The sequence below is a fragment of the Bubalus kerabau genome, chromosome X (genome assembly GCF_029407905.1).
Source record: "Bubalus kerabau isolate K-KA32 ecotype Philippines breed swamp buffalo chromosome X, PCC_UOA_SB_1v2, whole genome shotgun sequence".
In the NCBI taxonomy this organism is placed as follows: Eukaryota; Metazoa; Chordata; class Mammalia; order Artiodactyla; family Bovidae; genus Bubalus; species Bubalus kerabau.
Window position 1 is genome coordinate 26,417,553 of NC_073647.1, and position 16,858 is coordinate 26,434,410.

The 16,858-nt window shown below is 41.4% G+C and overlaps 1 protein-coding gene across 4 annotated transcripts in view; it reads right to left on the minus strand.

The window, feature by feature from the left end:
- Positions 1 to 422: 422 nt before the first annotated feature.
- FGF13 (fibroblast growth factor 13) overlaps positions 423 to 16,858 on the minus strand; it is a 574,996-nt gene continuing 558,560 nt past the window's right edge. For all 4 annotated transcript variants that reach the window (XM_055565011.1, XM_055565012.1, XM_055565013.1 and 1 more), the window contains 2 exons: positions 3,114 to 3,312; positions 423 to 1,819 (listed from right to left, as the gene is read on the minus strand). In XM_055565011.1, the coding sequence (XP_055420986.1) occupies positions 1,683 to 1,819; positions 3,114 to 3,312 (336 nt within the window). In that variant the 3' untranslated portion in view covers positions 423 to 1,682. The remainder of the gene's footprint in view (positions 1,820 to 3,113; positions 3,313 to 16,858) is intronic.

Consider the following 16,858-nt stretch of genomic DNA (forward strand, 5'->3'; position numbering starts at 1 on the left):
TTTACCAGCATTCACTGTAAACTTCTTTCTATTTTTAATTTATGGTTTGAAATTTTAATAAAAAAAGAAAATAGCTATGTTCAGTTCTCAGAGATGGAAAGGACTTGAGATACTTAGTCCTGTGCCTTTCCTCTATGGAAAGAAATGAGCATCAGAGAGGGGGAAATGACAGTGTGAACAGCAGGGTACTAGAATATAGATCCTTTTTTACAGTTCATCACTGAATAGGAATGAGAATTCTTCTGTTCCAGCCTGCAGTTCAAGTATAACAATTACACTTTTAAGAGTATTCATGTGAATATAAATCTCTAGACTGTAGATTATCTGAAGGCAGTGATCAGATGTACATAATTCAGTGCGTAACTCCAGTTTCTACCACAATTCACGGCACATAATGGACACAGTAAATACACGTTAAAGGATTTTTCTTTGAATGAATATAAAGAGTTTATTCGGTGCGTATCTGGGTATACAACAACAAATATTAAACAACTTTTTTTTAAACTGTTTTGTGCACAGGACAGAAAACTGCCTGTACATGCTATGTCCACTTTTGGAACACAGATTTTAACAATTATTAATGCACAAAATCTTACATATCATGCAACTCTATGCCAAGATTCCAACTTTCTTCCATGCAACAGATATGAAGATCTAAATGGAAACCTAGCTAAGTCTTAAACACTTTTCCAGAAGCAGGTATAAGTATATGTTGTTTAGGGGTAACCAGTCTTAACATTTCCTTGTACACAATATTCACGTGCCAAATACAATGACAGGAGGACTCATACGTATACAGATAAGACATTTCTTATTTTAACAACACAAAAGACAACATCACAGTTCCACAGTTACTGTCTTTACATAAGAAGCCACAATAATAGTTTAACATGATAACACAAATGGAATTAAGAGAAAACTACACTTGAGGATAATTTTTATTTTTAAGTAATCTTTACTGACTGGGGTTGACAACACAACACAATTTCTACGCACAAAGTACAGCACAAGAACTTGACCAGAATACTACGAATCTAAAGGGGAAAAAATGGTAAAATCACAAGAACCTTGAGCCTGAGATGCCAATTCAGCTTCAACCCTGAATTTGGTTGAGTTGGATTAAGTGACAGAGAGTCAATAGAACCATTGAATTTCAGAAATAATAAAATTGCAACATAAAGAATACATATGAATCAAGCATAGATAGAAAACATTAAGCCAAAAAAACAACACGGTTCACAGAATTTTGTTTGCCCCTACAAAACACGGAAGCAGTTAATTTTGTTCTGTTTTCTTTTTTGTTTGTTTTTGAAGAACAATGATGGTCTTTTCAATTGTCTTGGTTGGAGAGCAAATTTTTCTTAATCAGCATTAGTGCTGTGAAATGTTTTTGGTTTGTCTTCCCCTAAGCAGAGGTGAGATCATGAGAAAATTGGGCAGTCCTTCTCCCAGATTTAGTTCACTGATCAGGCTCGGCACTGTTTTTTTGCACAAGCTTGATCTAAATTATGGGGCTTTTGGATGGATGAGAAGGTTTGATGGCAGATTAGAATAGTGAACTCTGCCTTGTTTGTTTGGTAAACATCATTGACAAATCTCAACTTTCGGGTGAAGGACTGCTAGAATTCAACAGCACCTGGAGGTAAGGTTCTGTTACAGAGCCCTTGTTTTGCCCTCACTGGCTACGTTGATTCGTTGTGGCTCATAGACTTGCCTCCGTTCAGCACGCCGGAGACACTTCTGCTCTTGGTCGGGGTCCCACTTCCAGATCGGGAGAACTCCGTGAGGTCATGCAGAGACGGCTCCTTGTACATGGCCACTACAAAGCATAGAGACACGGCGTCAGAGGCCATCGCACTGGCCCTCAGCTTTCCTTCTACCCCCTGGGCCTCTCTGCTGGAGGCCAAAACTGAGAAATGCTGCTTTCAAAGACTCAGTAGAGAGTGGACTGGACCAGATGAAGCAAAAGCCAGTCTTGGTACAGAGGTGTGTAGAGAATTCTAATGCCTTATTTCCATCACTGATGGTTTTATATGAAAAGTGAAAGTGAAAGTCACTTAGTCGTGTCCGGCCCTTTGCAACCCCATGGAATACAGTCCATGGAATCATCTAGGCCAGAATACTGGAGCAGGTAGCCTTTCCCTTCTCCAGAGGACCTTCCCAACCTAGGGATTGAACCCAGGTCTCCCGCATTGCAGGAGGATTCAAGTAATCTGGCTCCAGAAAATGTGCTGTCTAAGGGCGCTGTGTTGACTTGACTGGGCAGACTGCCCCTCTGGTAAACTGCTCTTCTAAACTCGAGCCAGTAACCTCTTGAAGGGCTTGCTTTGCTTTGTCTGGATTTTCTACCCCCTTTCCACTGTGTCTCACTCCTTCTGTCATCCCTACTTCCTGTAGCCCATTCCTATCCCTCACACTTTCTCACTTGCTCTGTGTGTGTGTGTGTGTGTGTGTGTGTGTTAGTTTCTCTTTCGTGTCCAACTCTTTGTGACCCTGTGGACTGCAGCCCACCAGGCTCCTCTGTCCATGGAATTCTCCAGGCAAGAATACTGGAGTAGGTGACCATGCACTCCTTCAGGGGAATCTTCCCAATCCAGGGATCAAACCCACATCTCCTGCATTGGAGGCAGATTCTTTACCAACTGAGCCACCATGGAAGCCCTCTCATTTGCCACCAGGCTTCTAATAATGACCGAAAAACAAAACTGTGAAGGAAAACTGTTGGGAAAATACTGTTGGGCCCAAGGAGATTTCCAATAAGTGTTAAGTGTGCACGCATTTGAGCATCTGTATTTCTAACTATTTTGGCCTACCTTGAGGTTCTTGGCTGTCCTGAGTTAGCAATTAAGCTATTTCCACATAAGTAAGCTGTTACCACATGTAGATATATTGGGTTGGCCAAAAGTTCATTTGGATTTGGCCAAAATAAACTTTTTGGTCAACTCCAGTTAGGAGATTAGATGTTTCCCTCCAACTCTTTTTAAGTGTAAAATTTTACCAAATTTTTGTATAAATGCCTCAGGATGGAAGGATTATGTTCCACTTTCAAAATAAAGGATTAATTTCCATACCGATACTCATTTCATCCACAGCTGGTATACTCTCAAGTTTACCTTTCAGTGGTTTGGGCAGAAAGTGAGCTGCAGGCTTGTTCTTCTTTACATGGTTTCCTTTCATGATCTCTCCTTCTTTGTTCAGACCCAGATACCACCCTCGGCCTGACTGCTGCTGACGGTATATCATCGATGAATATGTCACGTAATAATTTTCAAACACTGATTCTTTGAATTTGCACTCAGGTGTGAAATGTTCCTACAAGAAAAGTAAATAAACAAAAGCTCAATATTTACAGCTATGAATTTCATGGAGAACCATATGGTATTGCCCTTCAGGAGTTTAGGACATACTTTGTTAAAGCTTGTTATGACTGGCATTCTATTTTAACAGCAGAAACTATTATCATTGGAAACTGAGACTATATATAACATTTCATGTGATGCTTTATAAAAAGCCCTAAGTGCAAGGGCTACTGATCAATAATTAGCTCTCTTTGTAATAAGGTAATGGAAAACTGAGAACCAGTCACATAAGTGTAATGTATTAGACAAATAGAGGAGCCAAAGATTGAAGAGACAAGCATAATACTGTCACATGGAGCTTTGTTCCTTTCAAGATTAAATATGAGAAATAAACATCTCATCCTTATACTTAATTTTCATAGATTGTCCACTTACTATATGCTATAATTTTCAATCACCCCAGGCTGAAATCTGTGTTACAGTGTTACAATGCTGAATGCCTAGATTTTTAAAGAATGCTACTAAGAAAGACTAACTTTCACTTTTAGATAAACTAAACTGATTTTTTTTTTTCAGATCATTGGACCTTGACTTAAAAACAGAAAAAAAAAAAGTCCCTCATCACCCCATCCTTGCCTTACAGTAACATTTCACACAAATCAATATAGAAGCAAGGAATTTACTTGCAGACATGAGCGAGCACCCCAGGGGATTCTGAACCTGACAATGTGATTTTCTGCCATGTACGTGACCATGTTTTCTTTGGACTTCCCCATACAAATGAAAGGTTCCTGACCCAACAGACTGTTTCTGAAAACAAACAAAACCAGAAAACCTTCTTTTAAGCTTTGCAATATGTGAATTATACAATAAATAGTTATGTAAAATATCCATTTGTAGACAATGAAATGAACAGCATATTTTAACCTCTAAATAATCTGCAGGGTGGCAGTGGGTCCACTTGGAGTCCAAGATAATGAGGAAAATGCTAAGTGAGTTTCCTATGACAGTGACACCAAGGAAGCCCTTTGATTCTTGCTATTTTGCTGGGATCTTATCAGGAATAAGTTTTGATAAAACCTGAAAAAAAAAAAAAAACCACCTTGCAATAAAATCTTGCAATCTTTCCGGACACCTGTCCTTTGTGAACAATACCTCCATGGTCTTACCTTCCTTCATTTTCATGTTAGGTAGCCTTCCAAGCAAAGTATACTATCTGAGCAACAGTATCAGAGAATCACTTCAGCAAAGAGAGACAGATTCCTCAAATGAGGCGGCTTTTTTTCTTAATGTTAAATAATTGAACACTTTTCTTTTTTCTGGAAATCCACAAAATCTGTTTCACTCAGTAATTTCACTGGTTCTTCCATCTGGCTTCCAGAGCGCCTGGAACAGAGTCATCTTTTGGGATAATTTCAGCCTAGGGGCATACTCGGTAGAGACTCAGAAGACTCACACAAATTCAACCTACTCAAGAAGCAATGTACTTTGAAGGCAACTATCACAGGGTAGGAACCAAAGCGTTCTATTTATGGGCTGTGAACACTCCTCTTTGTAGAATTCTCAACATAGGGAAAGCCAAGGTATGCCTACAAAGAAATATGACTAAAATAGTCTCCACGTGTTCTCTGCGGATGAGCACGATTGCATAGAATGTTGGTTTAGCCTTGCCTAGAGTAAAATGACAACTTCATGTGGCATTTAAAATTCTCCACAATGCAGTCATTACCATGCCTTCAGTCTGTGCCTTTGTGCCTTTATAGACCCCATTCATGTCATTTCCTGGATCTCTCTACCAACTGGCTTTCCTCTCATTCCTCAAGGTTGAGCTCAAATATGACTGCCCTGAAATCATATATGACCTCTCCTAAACAAAGCTAGAGGAGGTGATGCAATTCCAGTTGAGCTATTTCAAATCCTGAAACATGATGCTGTGAAAGTGCTGCACTCAATATGCCAGCAAATTTGGAAAACTCAGCAGTGGCCACAGGACTCAAAAAGGTCAGTTTTCTTCCAATCCCAAAGAAAGGCAATGCCAAAGAATGTTCAAACTACCGCACAATTGCACTCATCTCACACGCTAATAAAGTAATGCTCAAAATTCTCCAAGCCAGGCTTCAGCAATACATGAACTGTGAACTTCCAGTTGTTCAAGCTGGTTTTAGAAAAGGCAGAGGAACCAGAGATCAAATTGCCAACATCCGCTGGATCATGGAAAAAGCAAGAGAGTTCCAGAAAAACATCTACTTCTGCTTTATTGACTATGCCAAAGCCTTTGACTGTGTGGATCACAATAAACCGCGGAAAATTCTGAAAGAGATGGGAATACCAGACCACCTGACCTGCCTCTTGAGAAATTTGTATGCAGGTCAGGAAGCAACAGTTAGAACTGGACATGGAACAACAGACTGGTTCCAAATAGGAAAAGGAGCACGTCAAGGCTGTATATTGTCACCCTGCTTATTTAACTTATATGCAGAGTACATCATGAGAAATGCTGGGCTGGAAGAAGCACAAACTGGAATCAAGATTGCTGGGAGAAATATCAATAACCTCAGATATGCAGATGACACCACCCTTATGGCAGAAAGTGAAGAGGAACTAAAAAGCCTCTTGATGAAAGTGAAAGAGGAGAGTGAAAAAGTTGGCTTAAAGCTCAACATTCAGAAAACGAAGATCATGGCATCTGGTCCCATCACTTCATGGGAAATAGATGGGAAAACAGTGGAAACAGTGTCAGATTTTATTTTTCTGGGCTCCAAAATCACTGCAGATGGTGATTGCAGATATGAAATTAAAAGATGCTTACTCCTTGGAAGGAAAGTTATGACCAACCTAGAAAGCATATTCAAAAGCAGAGACATTACTTTGCCAACAAAGTTCCATCTAGTTAAGGCTATGGTTTTTCCAGTGGTCATGTATGGATGTGAGAGTTGGACTGTGAAGAAAGCTGAGCACTGAAGAATTGATGCTTTTGAACTGTGGTGTTGGAGAAGACTCTTGAGAGTCCCTTGGACTGCAAGAAGATCCAACTGGTCCATTCTAAAAGAGATCAGTCCTGGGTGTTCATTGGAAGGAATGATGCTGAAGCTGAAACTCCAGTACTTTGGCCACCTCATGTGAAGAGTTGACTTATTGGAAAAGAGTCTGATGATGGGGGGGATTGGGGGCAGAAGGAGAAGGGGACGACAGAGGATGAGATGGTTGGATGGCATCACCAACTCGATGGACATGAGTCTGAGTGAACTCCGGGAGTTGGTGATGGACAGGGAGGCCTGGTGTGCTGCAATTCATGGGGTCGCAAAGAGTCAGACACGGCTGAGCGACTGAACTGAACTGACTGGAATCAGAACCGATGACACTTGTATTTGTGTTCCCAGGAACTCTTATCTCCATCTCTGGCATGGCCCTGTGACTCGGACATATGCATGCTTGCCTCTAGAAGACAAGGAACTTGTCTTTTATTTCTGAATCTGCCTTTCAGCCATCAGTGACTGATCATATTGCCTAGTTTACTGAACACAGTAAATCATTCAGTTATTGTTTACAGCAGGGGTCCCCAACACCTGGGCCACACACCAGTACCACTCTGTGGTCTGTTAGGAATTGGGCTGCAGAGAAGGAGGTGAGCAAGCGAAGCTTCATCTGTATTTACAGCCACTCCCCATTACTCACATTACTGCCTGAGCTCTGCCTCCTGTCAGAGCACCAGTGACATTAGATTGTCATAGGGGGGCGAAGACTACTGTGAACTGCACATGCAAAGGACGGAGGTTGTGCGCTTCTTAGGAGAATCATCCTGAAACCATGCCCCGCCCCCTCCCCGCCCCTGTCTTTGGAAAAAACTCTCTTCCACGAAACCAGTCCCTGGTGCCAAAAAGGTTGGGGACCGCTGGTTTACAGGATTTGCATTGCAGAGGTTCAGATTGACGTATTGGAAACACCAGGATTCAGAAGTATCAACCCAGTAAGAAGTCTGCAGGGAATTTCCTGAATACCACAGAATGAAATCAGCTGTATGTAGATGGAGGCTGTCATTTCAGGGACAAATCCTGTTTGTGTGACTTCGAATCTGTTCACAATAACAGATACTACACAGATACTGGCACCTCCAACATGCGGAGGAAAAAAAAAAACTTGGCAATTGTTACAACTATTGGAAAATGGCAAGGAAGGACTCAATGAACTGAATGCTCTGTCACATCCTGGCAATTTCTTAGTCATCACCACTAAATTTGGACTCAAGAACTCAGTAGAGAGGGAGGAAAATGAGGCCAAAAAAAGAATGTTGAAGCAACCAAAGCAGTGTTCTGTTCTCGGTGTGTGACACTGTCATTTTATCCAGTGCTGAAATGAGTAGGCAGAAGAGGCTTGATTTTTATCAAATGTGGAAAGATGTGAACATCCCACCCAACACAGGAAGGGCCACCAAAGGGAAGAGGGGTATAGCTACATCTCTGTGTCTCAGCAGCGGTTCACAGAAATAATAGAAATCGGATTGAACCCTAACCAGAGAAGCCTTATTCACAGAATACCAAGTAGACCTCTGGCAAGCAATCAGTCTTTGATTGATCTGGAGATGATTATTAGTGGTCTGGGAAAAAAGGTACCACAGTGGCCTTGACACTTAGTAGGCATGAAATAGAGGCAGCACTCACTGTACTCTGTATTGAATAGGCACCAGATAAATACTGGCTATCATAATAAATGAATTAAAAAGATGTCAAGCATTCCCTGCACAGCCACGAAGAAATTACTTGGCATGAGTACAAAAGAAAAGGTGCTTTATGTCTTCTAACCTTTCATGCATTGATTTCTCTTAAAAGTTGTTTACCTCTCTTGCATATCTATACTTATTTCAGAGGAATAATGTTAGTAAGGTTCAGAGGAATAACTCTGAAAAAAAAAATTCAATCTTTCTCAACTCTCTTTTCTGTAATCATTCTCTCTATTCCCCTTAAAGTTCAAGGCTAGTTTTTTCCTCAGTGATTACCTAACTTTTTTATCCACAGAATCCATACCAGTTAATGACAGTGATTATATTTTGAGTAAAGAATGAAAAATCTACATTTGTAGAATGAACAGATCCAGGAGCAAAACCTAACAGTACAATTTTTTTTTAACCAATTAATTCACTATTAAGGGCAATATAGCTCTTTGAAGGTTTACCACTGACAAGATGAAAACATCTGAAACCCTCAACATCAGGTCAATAGAGCATATTAGAGAATACTTAGAGCTACAGATGGTGATGCTCAGCTGCCCTCAGTGGGGCATATTAGACTTCCACACAGACTTTGACAATCAAGTGAATAAGGCATTCATGCAATCAATAATGCAGGATATATGCAAAGAGCCCCCCAGATCCAATGGTGTGCTAGAAAGCAACTTTGTCCCAGAAGAAAGGCTCTGGACCTGGGATAGCAATTTACCCTGGTGCCTTGAGTTCCCTCTGGTACCAAGGGCACAGGATGGAGGGGATAAAATAGCTCTCCGGCCTCTTGGAGCTGGGGTCAGGTCAGAAGAAGCATGGGCTGTGATGGTAGCTTCCCGGAAGGGAGCCTACTAAGGGCCTCATCACTCCGCAGGGGATGTGAAGCTGTATCCTCAAGAAAGTGAAAGTGTTAGTCAGTCGGTCATGTCCGACTCTTAGCAATCCCATGGACTGTAGCCCGCCAGGCTCCACTGTCCGTGGAATTCTCCAGGCAAGAATACTGGAGTGGGTTGCCATGCCCTCCTCCAGTAGAGCCATAACCCAAATGGCAAGAGCTCAAAACCATCTGTATATCATGTATATCATCTCCACATACTAAACACGTCCACAATACCACAGTGCACACACCCATGGCTAAGTGCCTTCTTGATTAAAAGAAGTCATTGTGGGGCTGGGGGGTGGGCTTCTCTGGTGGTCCAGTGGTTAAGGCTTCACTTTCCAATCTGACAGGTATGCATTCGATCCCTGGTTGGGGAGCTAAGATCCCACAAGCCAAAAAACCAAAACATAAAACAGAAGCAATATTCTAACAAATTCAATAAAGACTTTAAAAATGGTCCACATTTAAAAAAAAAAAAGTCATTTGGCAAACACACACCGTAATAGCAGCGTTTTCATACTTTTGCCCCCAGCTTTTGTATTTGCAGCTATGCTACCAACCGACAGGGTGGCAGTGTTCTACTTGAGTTTGTTTGTACCTCACTAGACTTTGAAGGGGAGAAGGCAATGGCACCCCACTCCAGCACTCTTGCCTGGAAAATCCCATGGGTAGAGGAGCCTGGTGGGCTGCAGTCCATGAGGTTGCGAAGAGTCGGACACGACTGAGCGACTTCACTTTCACTTTTCACTTTCATGCATTGGAGAAGGAAATGGCAACCCACTCCGGTGTTCTTGCCTGGAGAATCCCAGGGACAGGGGAGCCTGGTGGGCTGCCGACTGTGGGGTCACACAGAGTCGGACACGACTGAAGCGATTTAGCAGCTTAGCAGGCTTTGAGGATTTAGGAATATCGTGAATGCTTTGAACACATTTCTCTCAAAAGAAATCTTTTTTAAAAGGGCGGTGCTGATTTCCTTGGATCTCAAGAGACCAGCAGAGTCTCCTTAGGTTGTCCATACATAAAATGGCAACACGGAGGTCCTAGGCTGTTGAACAAAGCATGAACACTGAATGTAAGTTTTCGCATATGTAGACACTATGTGAACTGCACAAATCCTGGTAGAGATGAATGTGTCTCCATACATTTTGCTCTATTCACATGTCACATTTTTATTGGCATTATAGAACACAGAAAAACAGTTTATAGGTCGATGAGTGGGCATTTAAAGAAACTTTTAAAAATGAACTCAATAAAACATGATTTCTTCTTTTCAGCAAGTTCTAGAAACATAACTAATCTATCTTGCCCTTTACTTCTCTCACTTCCTTCTCTCTTCTGGCCACATTTTCAGTAGCCTGACGACCCAATTAATTTAACAATTACTGCCAAGAGCAAGGGTCACTCTTCTGATTCTCAGCCATGTTCTGATGACAATTATTTTCTAGATTTAAAGTTAGCAGCTTATACAAACAGGTCTGACTTGTGTGTGTCAATTATTCCCCAGCCTAATGAAAATAATATGCAGATTAACATTAGATTTTCAACTCTGTTTAAAAAAATAAAACAAAATAGAATCAAAATATAAATCATACCCATAGGGCACGGTGACCCCATAACTACCTATATTCTCTATATAAGCTTCCCTTCTATTGGTGATTTCAAAATCCAGGATTAATTATTATATTCAGGACTTTGATGTTCTCTCCCAGGGCATATTTGATGTGAATGAACTTCATTATTACTAAGATCAAAGCACGGGAAGGGAGAGGTTGGGGAAGAAGGAATCAATACTTAGCCAGTGCACTGTAGCTAAACAAAATTATTAATTCATGATAAACAGAGTTTGGTTTGTTCACTCAAATATTCCCTGGACTGTGGGATACTTGAGGGCAGCTCCGAGCATGGGGCCTGGCTTAGAGTCAATGATCAATATATATCTAGTGAAATAAACAAAGAAAAGAATGGAATTTCATAGGAAGAGGACTTGGGAGATAGCTTATACAGGTCCAAAAAAGGGTTAAACATGGTGGGATATGAATAGAGGGCTGTTTGAGAGGAGAGACTGACAAGTCAGAACTTGCCTGCCAGGGCAGAAAGAGTAGGTGATAAAAGGAGGAAAGCAGCCTACAGATAAATTCAATTTAAAAAACTGCAGAGGGAGGAGAGAAAGGGAAGGACGGAGGGAGGGAGACAGAGAGGGAGGAAGAGAAGAGGGACTAATAAAGACAAAACCGAAGCTGAAGCTCCAAGAATAAAGAGATTTTCTGGTAACCAAGATATAGGCATTAAACTCATACTCTTGGTCTTTGGCTCGGCAAACAGCTAAAGACTGCAACTAAATTCTGTTCACTTGATTTCTGTAAAAAGATGAGGAGGTGGGGTGGGGACCAGTCCTGCTGACCATACTGGATGGTTGGACGAGGAGACAATGAGATGATGTATGTGAAAGAAGCTCTGAGAATTGGAAAGCCCCATAAACATGAAATGTGTGATTACTTCTGATAATACATGCCCAGAAAACCAAGGTAAAATAAATACATTCTCTCTTCTTTTCAAGGTTCTTCTGCACTCTGGAATCTATTTCTAAAGAAAGGATCTGCCTATATTTGTTTTACTGCCATGGAAGGAGATAAATTCTGCCCCAAATGAGGACTGCACGTGAATGACACTCGGTGTTTAGCGTTCTCCTCCAAGCTTGGCTCCCCCAAAACTGTTTTGCTTCCTTCCATTTGTCATTTTAGTCTGCAGTCGGCTGAAAAGACTGCAGTGCTTCAAGACACAGCACTAAAGAGATGAAGTACTGAAAAATAGGCTTCGTGAAATACCACGTCACAAAATGACTTCAAAGTACACGTGCTAACTGGCAACCACTTGCAATGAAACAAATCATAATTAAGAATATGCACATGGGACTATTTCTCCTCATATGGTTATAGTGAAACTTCTCAGTAGCATTTTTGTATTCCAAGGTATCTAATAGACATTTTCATTGACCTTATGTTGAGTCCACAAAATAGGGCACCCCGGTATTGCCTTTCTTCAACTCTTAACAAACAAAAATGAAAAAAAAAAAAAAAGGAAATTTTAACGAGATTGTCAAGCAATGGCTTGTATAAACAGAATTAGGATGCAGATATGACCACTTTTTAGCCCTGGGGTTCATTGAGTCCTTTGTATTGGCTTGTTCTAGAGTTTCATCTATTTCTGTAGAGCAGTCTCATGAAATATTGAATTCTACAATTTGTTTTATAAAATACACAGAAATAAGCTAGAATAAAGCAGGAATCAAAACAAAAACACTGCATCCCTTACAGAGCCTAAGAAGGGTGATTTTTGTTGTGGTTAAAAATGATTCTTTTAAAAAAAAGAAAAGAAAAAAAAGACCCTAAGGGCCTCACTAAGCTCCAAACCTGGTCAGCAGATACATTCTGAAATGGAAGTAACTTGCTGAGATTTGTGATGAAAAAGTGGGATAGGCCACACATCTCCAGGGCTGTGTGATTGGTCCAAGACAGTGTCAGTCTGGTCCAAACCTTGCAGAAGAATACAGATTGGCTAGGAATCCAATTAGGGAGCAGAAGAGAGATTTCATTTTACATAAGATATTACAGAGACTATGTGGCCATCATACTTTCTTTAAAAATCTTACTAGATTAAATCTTACTGCTGAACAAAAATCTGTGCATGGAAAAGCATTTTTTTTCAAGTGAAGAACACTTCTCTAAAGTAACTTTCTCCAATTTTTTTTTGTCTATGATGTGTATTAACACACAGTGTTGGTTTTTCTTATAAGCAGGGCTGACCTATGTGCTTTGAAAGGGGAATCAAATATCAGATATGATCTCTAAAAATAAACTTTCCTGTCTTTTGGCTGGTTACTGGAATTAATCTGTGACTATTAGCTAGCTATTCTCCATTACTGTGATGCTTTCTAATTTGTGGCAGGATTCTTCTGTAGAAGAACTTCAGAAAGAAAAGTGAAAGTGTGAGTCACTCAGTCATGTCTGACTCTTTGTGACCCCTATGGACTGTAGCCCACCAGGCTCCTCTGTCCATGGGATTCTCCAGGCAGGAATACTGGAGTGGCTTGCCGTTCCCTTCTCCTGGGGATCTTCCTGACCCAGGGATCAAACCCAGGTCTCCAGCATTGCAGGCAGATTCTTTACCATTTGAGCCACTGGGGAGTCTTCAGAGCAGGATCTAAACCCATCAGCAAGAGAATGACTTTGGAAGAATTTGTAGTCACCAAGCGAATAAACTTTTAGGTTGTACTTTAGATAGCTCTTCCAAGCTTCTGCCCAAATGTTCAAAGCCTGGGAACTGTGAAAACTTTCCCTAGACATCCAACAAACTGTCATGCAAAGAAGAAAGGTTCTTTCTGCATAGATCAACTGAAAAAACTCTGGCAAGGTAGGTGGCCTATTAAAACTAAAATTGTACCCAGGTGGCTGCATCAGGCGCCTGTTCTAGTGCTGCAGGCCACTGTGAGGGTGGTAATTCTGATTTGTGTTGGATAGTGGTTGAGTTAGATTTGATAGGGTCTGTCTCTGCAGAACAGAGTCATTTACAATAGCCAGAAGTCTACTTCTTCAAAGACTTTCAGAGAAGACTTCTTATCTTTTCTCTTGCACAGGTAGCAAAGCAATGCTTCTGCTCAGAAGGAAGTCACTAATATGTGCTTTCCACTGCAAACCAGAAAACCTGGAGTCACAGGGCAAGGTGCAAAGGCCTCATCTATAAACCAAGGATGAGAAAGATGTCATAGAGGGCTATGGGACAACCCATAGCATAACACCTGCAAACGACTTCTGGGGATAGGAAATTGTACAGAGTCCTGTTTCCACATAGAGAACGCATTTCCACTAACATTTATCCCTTGAAAGGAGATAATGAAAGGATGCCTGTGATAGTCACTTACCACGAGTCTGAGTGGTATGATTATTCACTAATCGAAGACTCAGATGGAAGAATCCATTCTCACCTATTCCTTACTGAGAGCCTACGGTGCACCGAGCACTGTGGGAAGTCCCTTTGCCTATATAATGATCTAATTTAATCTCAAAAGCAGGTCTCTGTATGAGCTTCAGAATGGAATGACCTCCCTGTGGCCTGAGAGAGGAGTTCTCCCACCTCACAAAGGAGAAAAACCACAGGAAAGAAGCCCTTACCAAGCCACTCCCTTATGAACTCCACTGCAAGTGCACCCTTTCACCCCAACAGTCACTGTGTAGACAAGTGCTGTGATGTCAGTTCTCCTCTAAATGAATAGATCCAACGTTGGCTGAAGGGTCAGTCTTTCCTCCGATTCGTGTGTCCTGGCTCTCTGAACACCACAGACCTTCGAACCTGCCACATCAACTTTCCAGATTTCTGACTTCGGGCAGCTGACCTGGGTTCCGATCCTGAATCGATAAGAGGAGAATAGCAACACGTGCCTCCTAGGGAGGACTGCAGAGAGCATGGAAAGCAGCCAGCACACATGGGGGTGCTCACAGACTATGGGGTCCTTGGCCTTGCCTTACTTTCCTGTTCGTGTGATTGACAGGTGAATGCAGTCTCCTCCCCACGACCATCTCAACTTCAAACTGATCAGGGAGTAGAGAGGTGCCTTGCCAGTTCACAGAGCTTCAAGTTACACATGAACTATATGGGTGAGAACTCCTTTCGTTACTGATTCCTTTGCAAGGGTGGCAATGCACTCATCTTTCATTTGGGGCTTAAAATATCCTAAGATTCCAAAATTTGAATTACTGTAATGTGATCAGTGAACCTGCATGATATTAAAGAGATTTGTGAAATAATCCAGTATTAATGGGCCAAGTGACATTTACACATCTCATTTTAACTACTATGCCACAAAAGTGCAACATGACTATTCCATTTCTTTTGTTCTAAACCACTGTTTTGCTAGTTCTACTTTCATCATGTAGGTTACTAATAACAACAATCCTGAAAACTCTAATAGCTCCTTATGTTTAAGCAGCACCTACTTTAACAGTTTTCTACAAATGCTTCAATAGTTAATAACATTCGAGTGACAGATAAGGGACATTTTTATAATGATGACAATAAGAAAGGTAATGATTACAATGGATTTGGTAGACTTTTTTTTTTTTTACAGTTGAAGAAATGAAACCAGAGATATTAATGCACTGGAATCTGGCTTTCACACTTTCATTTAGAGAATGAATCCAGAGCAGGGAGGCAACTCCTTCTAGAGGAAGCTGGAATCTGTTTAAGGTAGCCGGAGTTGACATGCGTGTGTGTATGTGTGTGCTCAGTCACTCAGTCATGTCTCTCTGCAACTGTAGCCCACCAGGCTCCTCCGTCCATGGAATTCTTCAGGCAAGAATACTGGAGCCATTTCCTTCTCCAGGGGATCTTCCCGAACCAGGGATTGAACCCACATCTCTTGCATTGACAGATGGATTCCTTACCACTGAGCCACCTGGGAAGCCATGTTGACGTGCGAGAGACCCTTATTTTCAGGCAACTTGATCTCTAAGATGTTTCCAGAGCTGAAAAACACCGAGGACCCAGCAGTGCTAACTGGCCTGGGCTGCAGAGGAAAGGAAGAGCTTTAACTCAGAGCACAAGTCAATCCTGCCGGGCAACATTCCACGGATCTTAAGTAATGTGTCCATGGAACATTCTCTTAGTTTATGCCATGAAAACTTGATTCTTCTATGGCAAAATATTCATGTCTGAATTTCAGTACATTTGGGTGCTGCTTTTCTTTTCTTTTCAGGGACCTCTCTATACTCAAGAGTTCTTAGGGGATGACCCCAGAGAACTTTTACTGACATTAGCCTTCTGCCTCTTTAGGTGCAGAGGTGGGTAACTGATAGAGCAAAATAGAAATCAGCCTGATCGGAGTCCTGTGTCTATATGTCTTTGCGACCCCATGGACTGTAGCCTATCAGACTCCTCTGTCCATGGGATTTTCCAGGCAAGAGTGCTGGAGTGGATTGCCATTTCCTTCTCCAGGGGATCTTCCCAACCCAGGAATTGAACCCTGGTCTCCCGCATTGCAAGCAGACGCTTTACCATCTGAGCCACCAGGGAAGCCCTCTCAAGAGACAGACAGACATAAAAAGAGAAGCGGGAGTGGGGCAGACAAAGAGACAGAGAAAGACAACAAGAAATGAGAAGAGAAAAAGTCAAGGCGGCAAGTTCTTCTTTTTCCCAGTTCTATAATCCTGAGGCCTTTGAGAAATGCCTGCCGTTCCCCATCCGGACTCCACCCCTAACCCCACCGTACAGGGGGAGGGTGAGAAAGTGAGCCATCTCTCTTGTTGGAGAAAATCTGTCTCCTGTCCAAATTCCAGGTTGTGCTAAGACCTCAGGGTAAAATCTGAGAAGCCACCCAGGGCAGGTTGTTCTTCTGTAAAGTCAGCATCTATAGAGGAGCCTGATAAACAAATAAACCTATTTCTTCTAGAGATTTTCTTCTGTGGAAAGCACATCCATCTCTGAAGGAAAAGAAAAAGGAAGTCCAGGTCTTTGGAGAAACTCAGGATTAGTATAAAGTTCATTAAAATAAGACACTTTGATATATGAATGTTGTTATCATAAAGTGAATTATATTTTCATAAGAGGGACGTAATGTTCAGATGTGTAACTATGGCGCAGTAAACAAGACAACGGTTCCCTATTTATGACCAAACTCTTGTCACCTGTGATGCTGTTTATGCTCCTCATCACCTGATACTATTGTTTGAGAGAAACCACGGCAGAAAACGCAACACTTTACAACAGTGTTTACACCGAGTATCCAGCTACAATTCATAAATGAGCTTTCAGTAGCTTAGATTAAATTAAATTTGGTCTGTTCTGGATTTCCTGAAATACTGCAGCATTTTTAGATTCATTTTTTAAAAGGGTTTTGATGTCATTCAATTTTGAAATAAATACAGTTCTTTATCAAAATATGCAATTTCAATTTTCAAATATTTGTTACCTAAG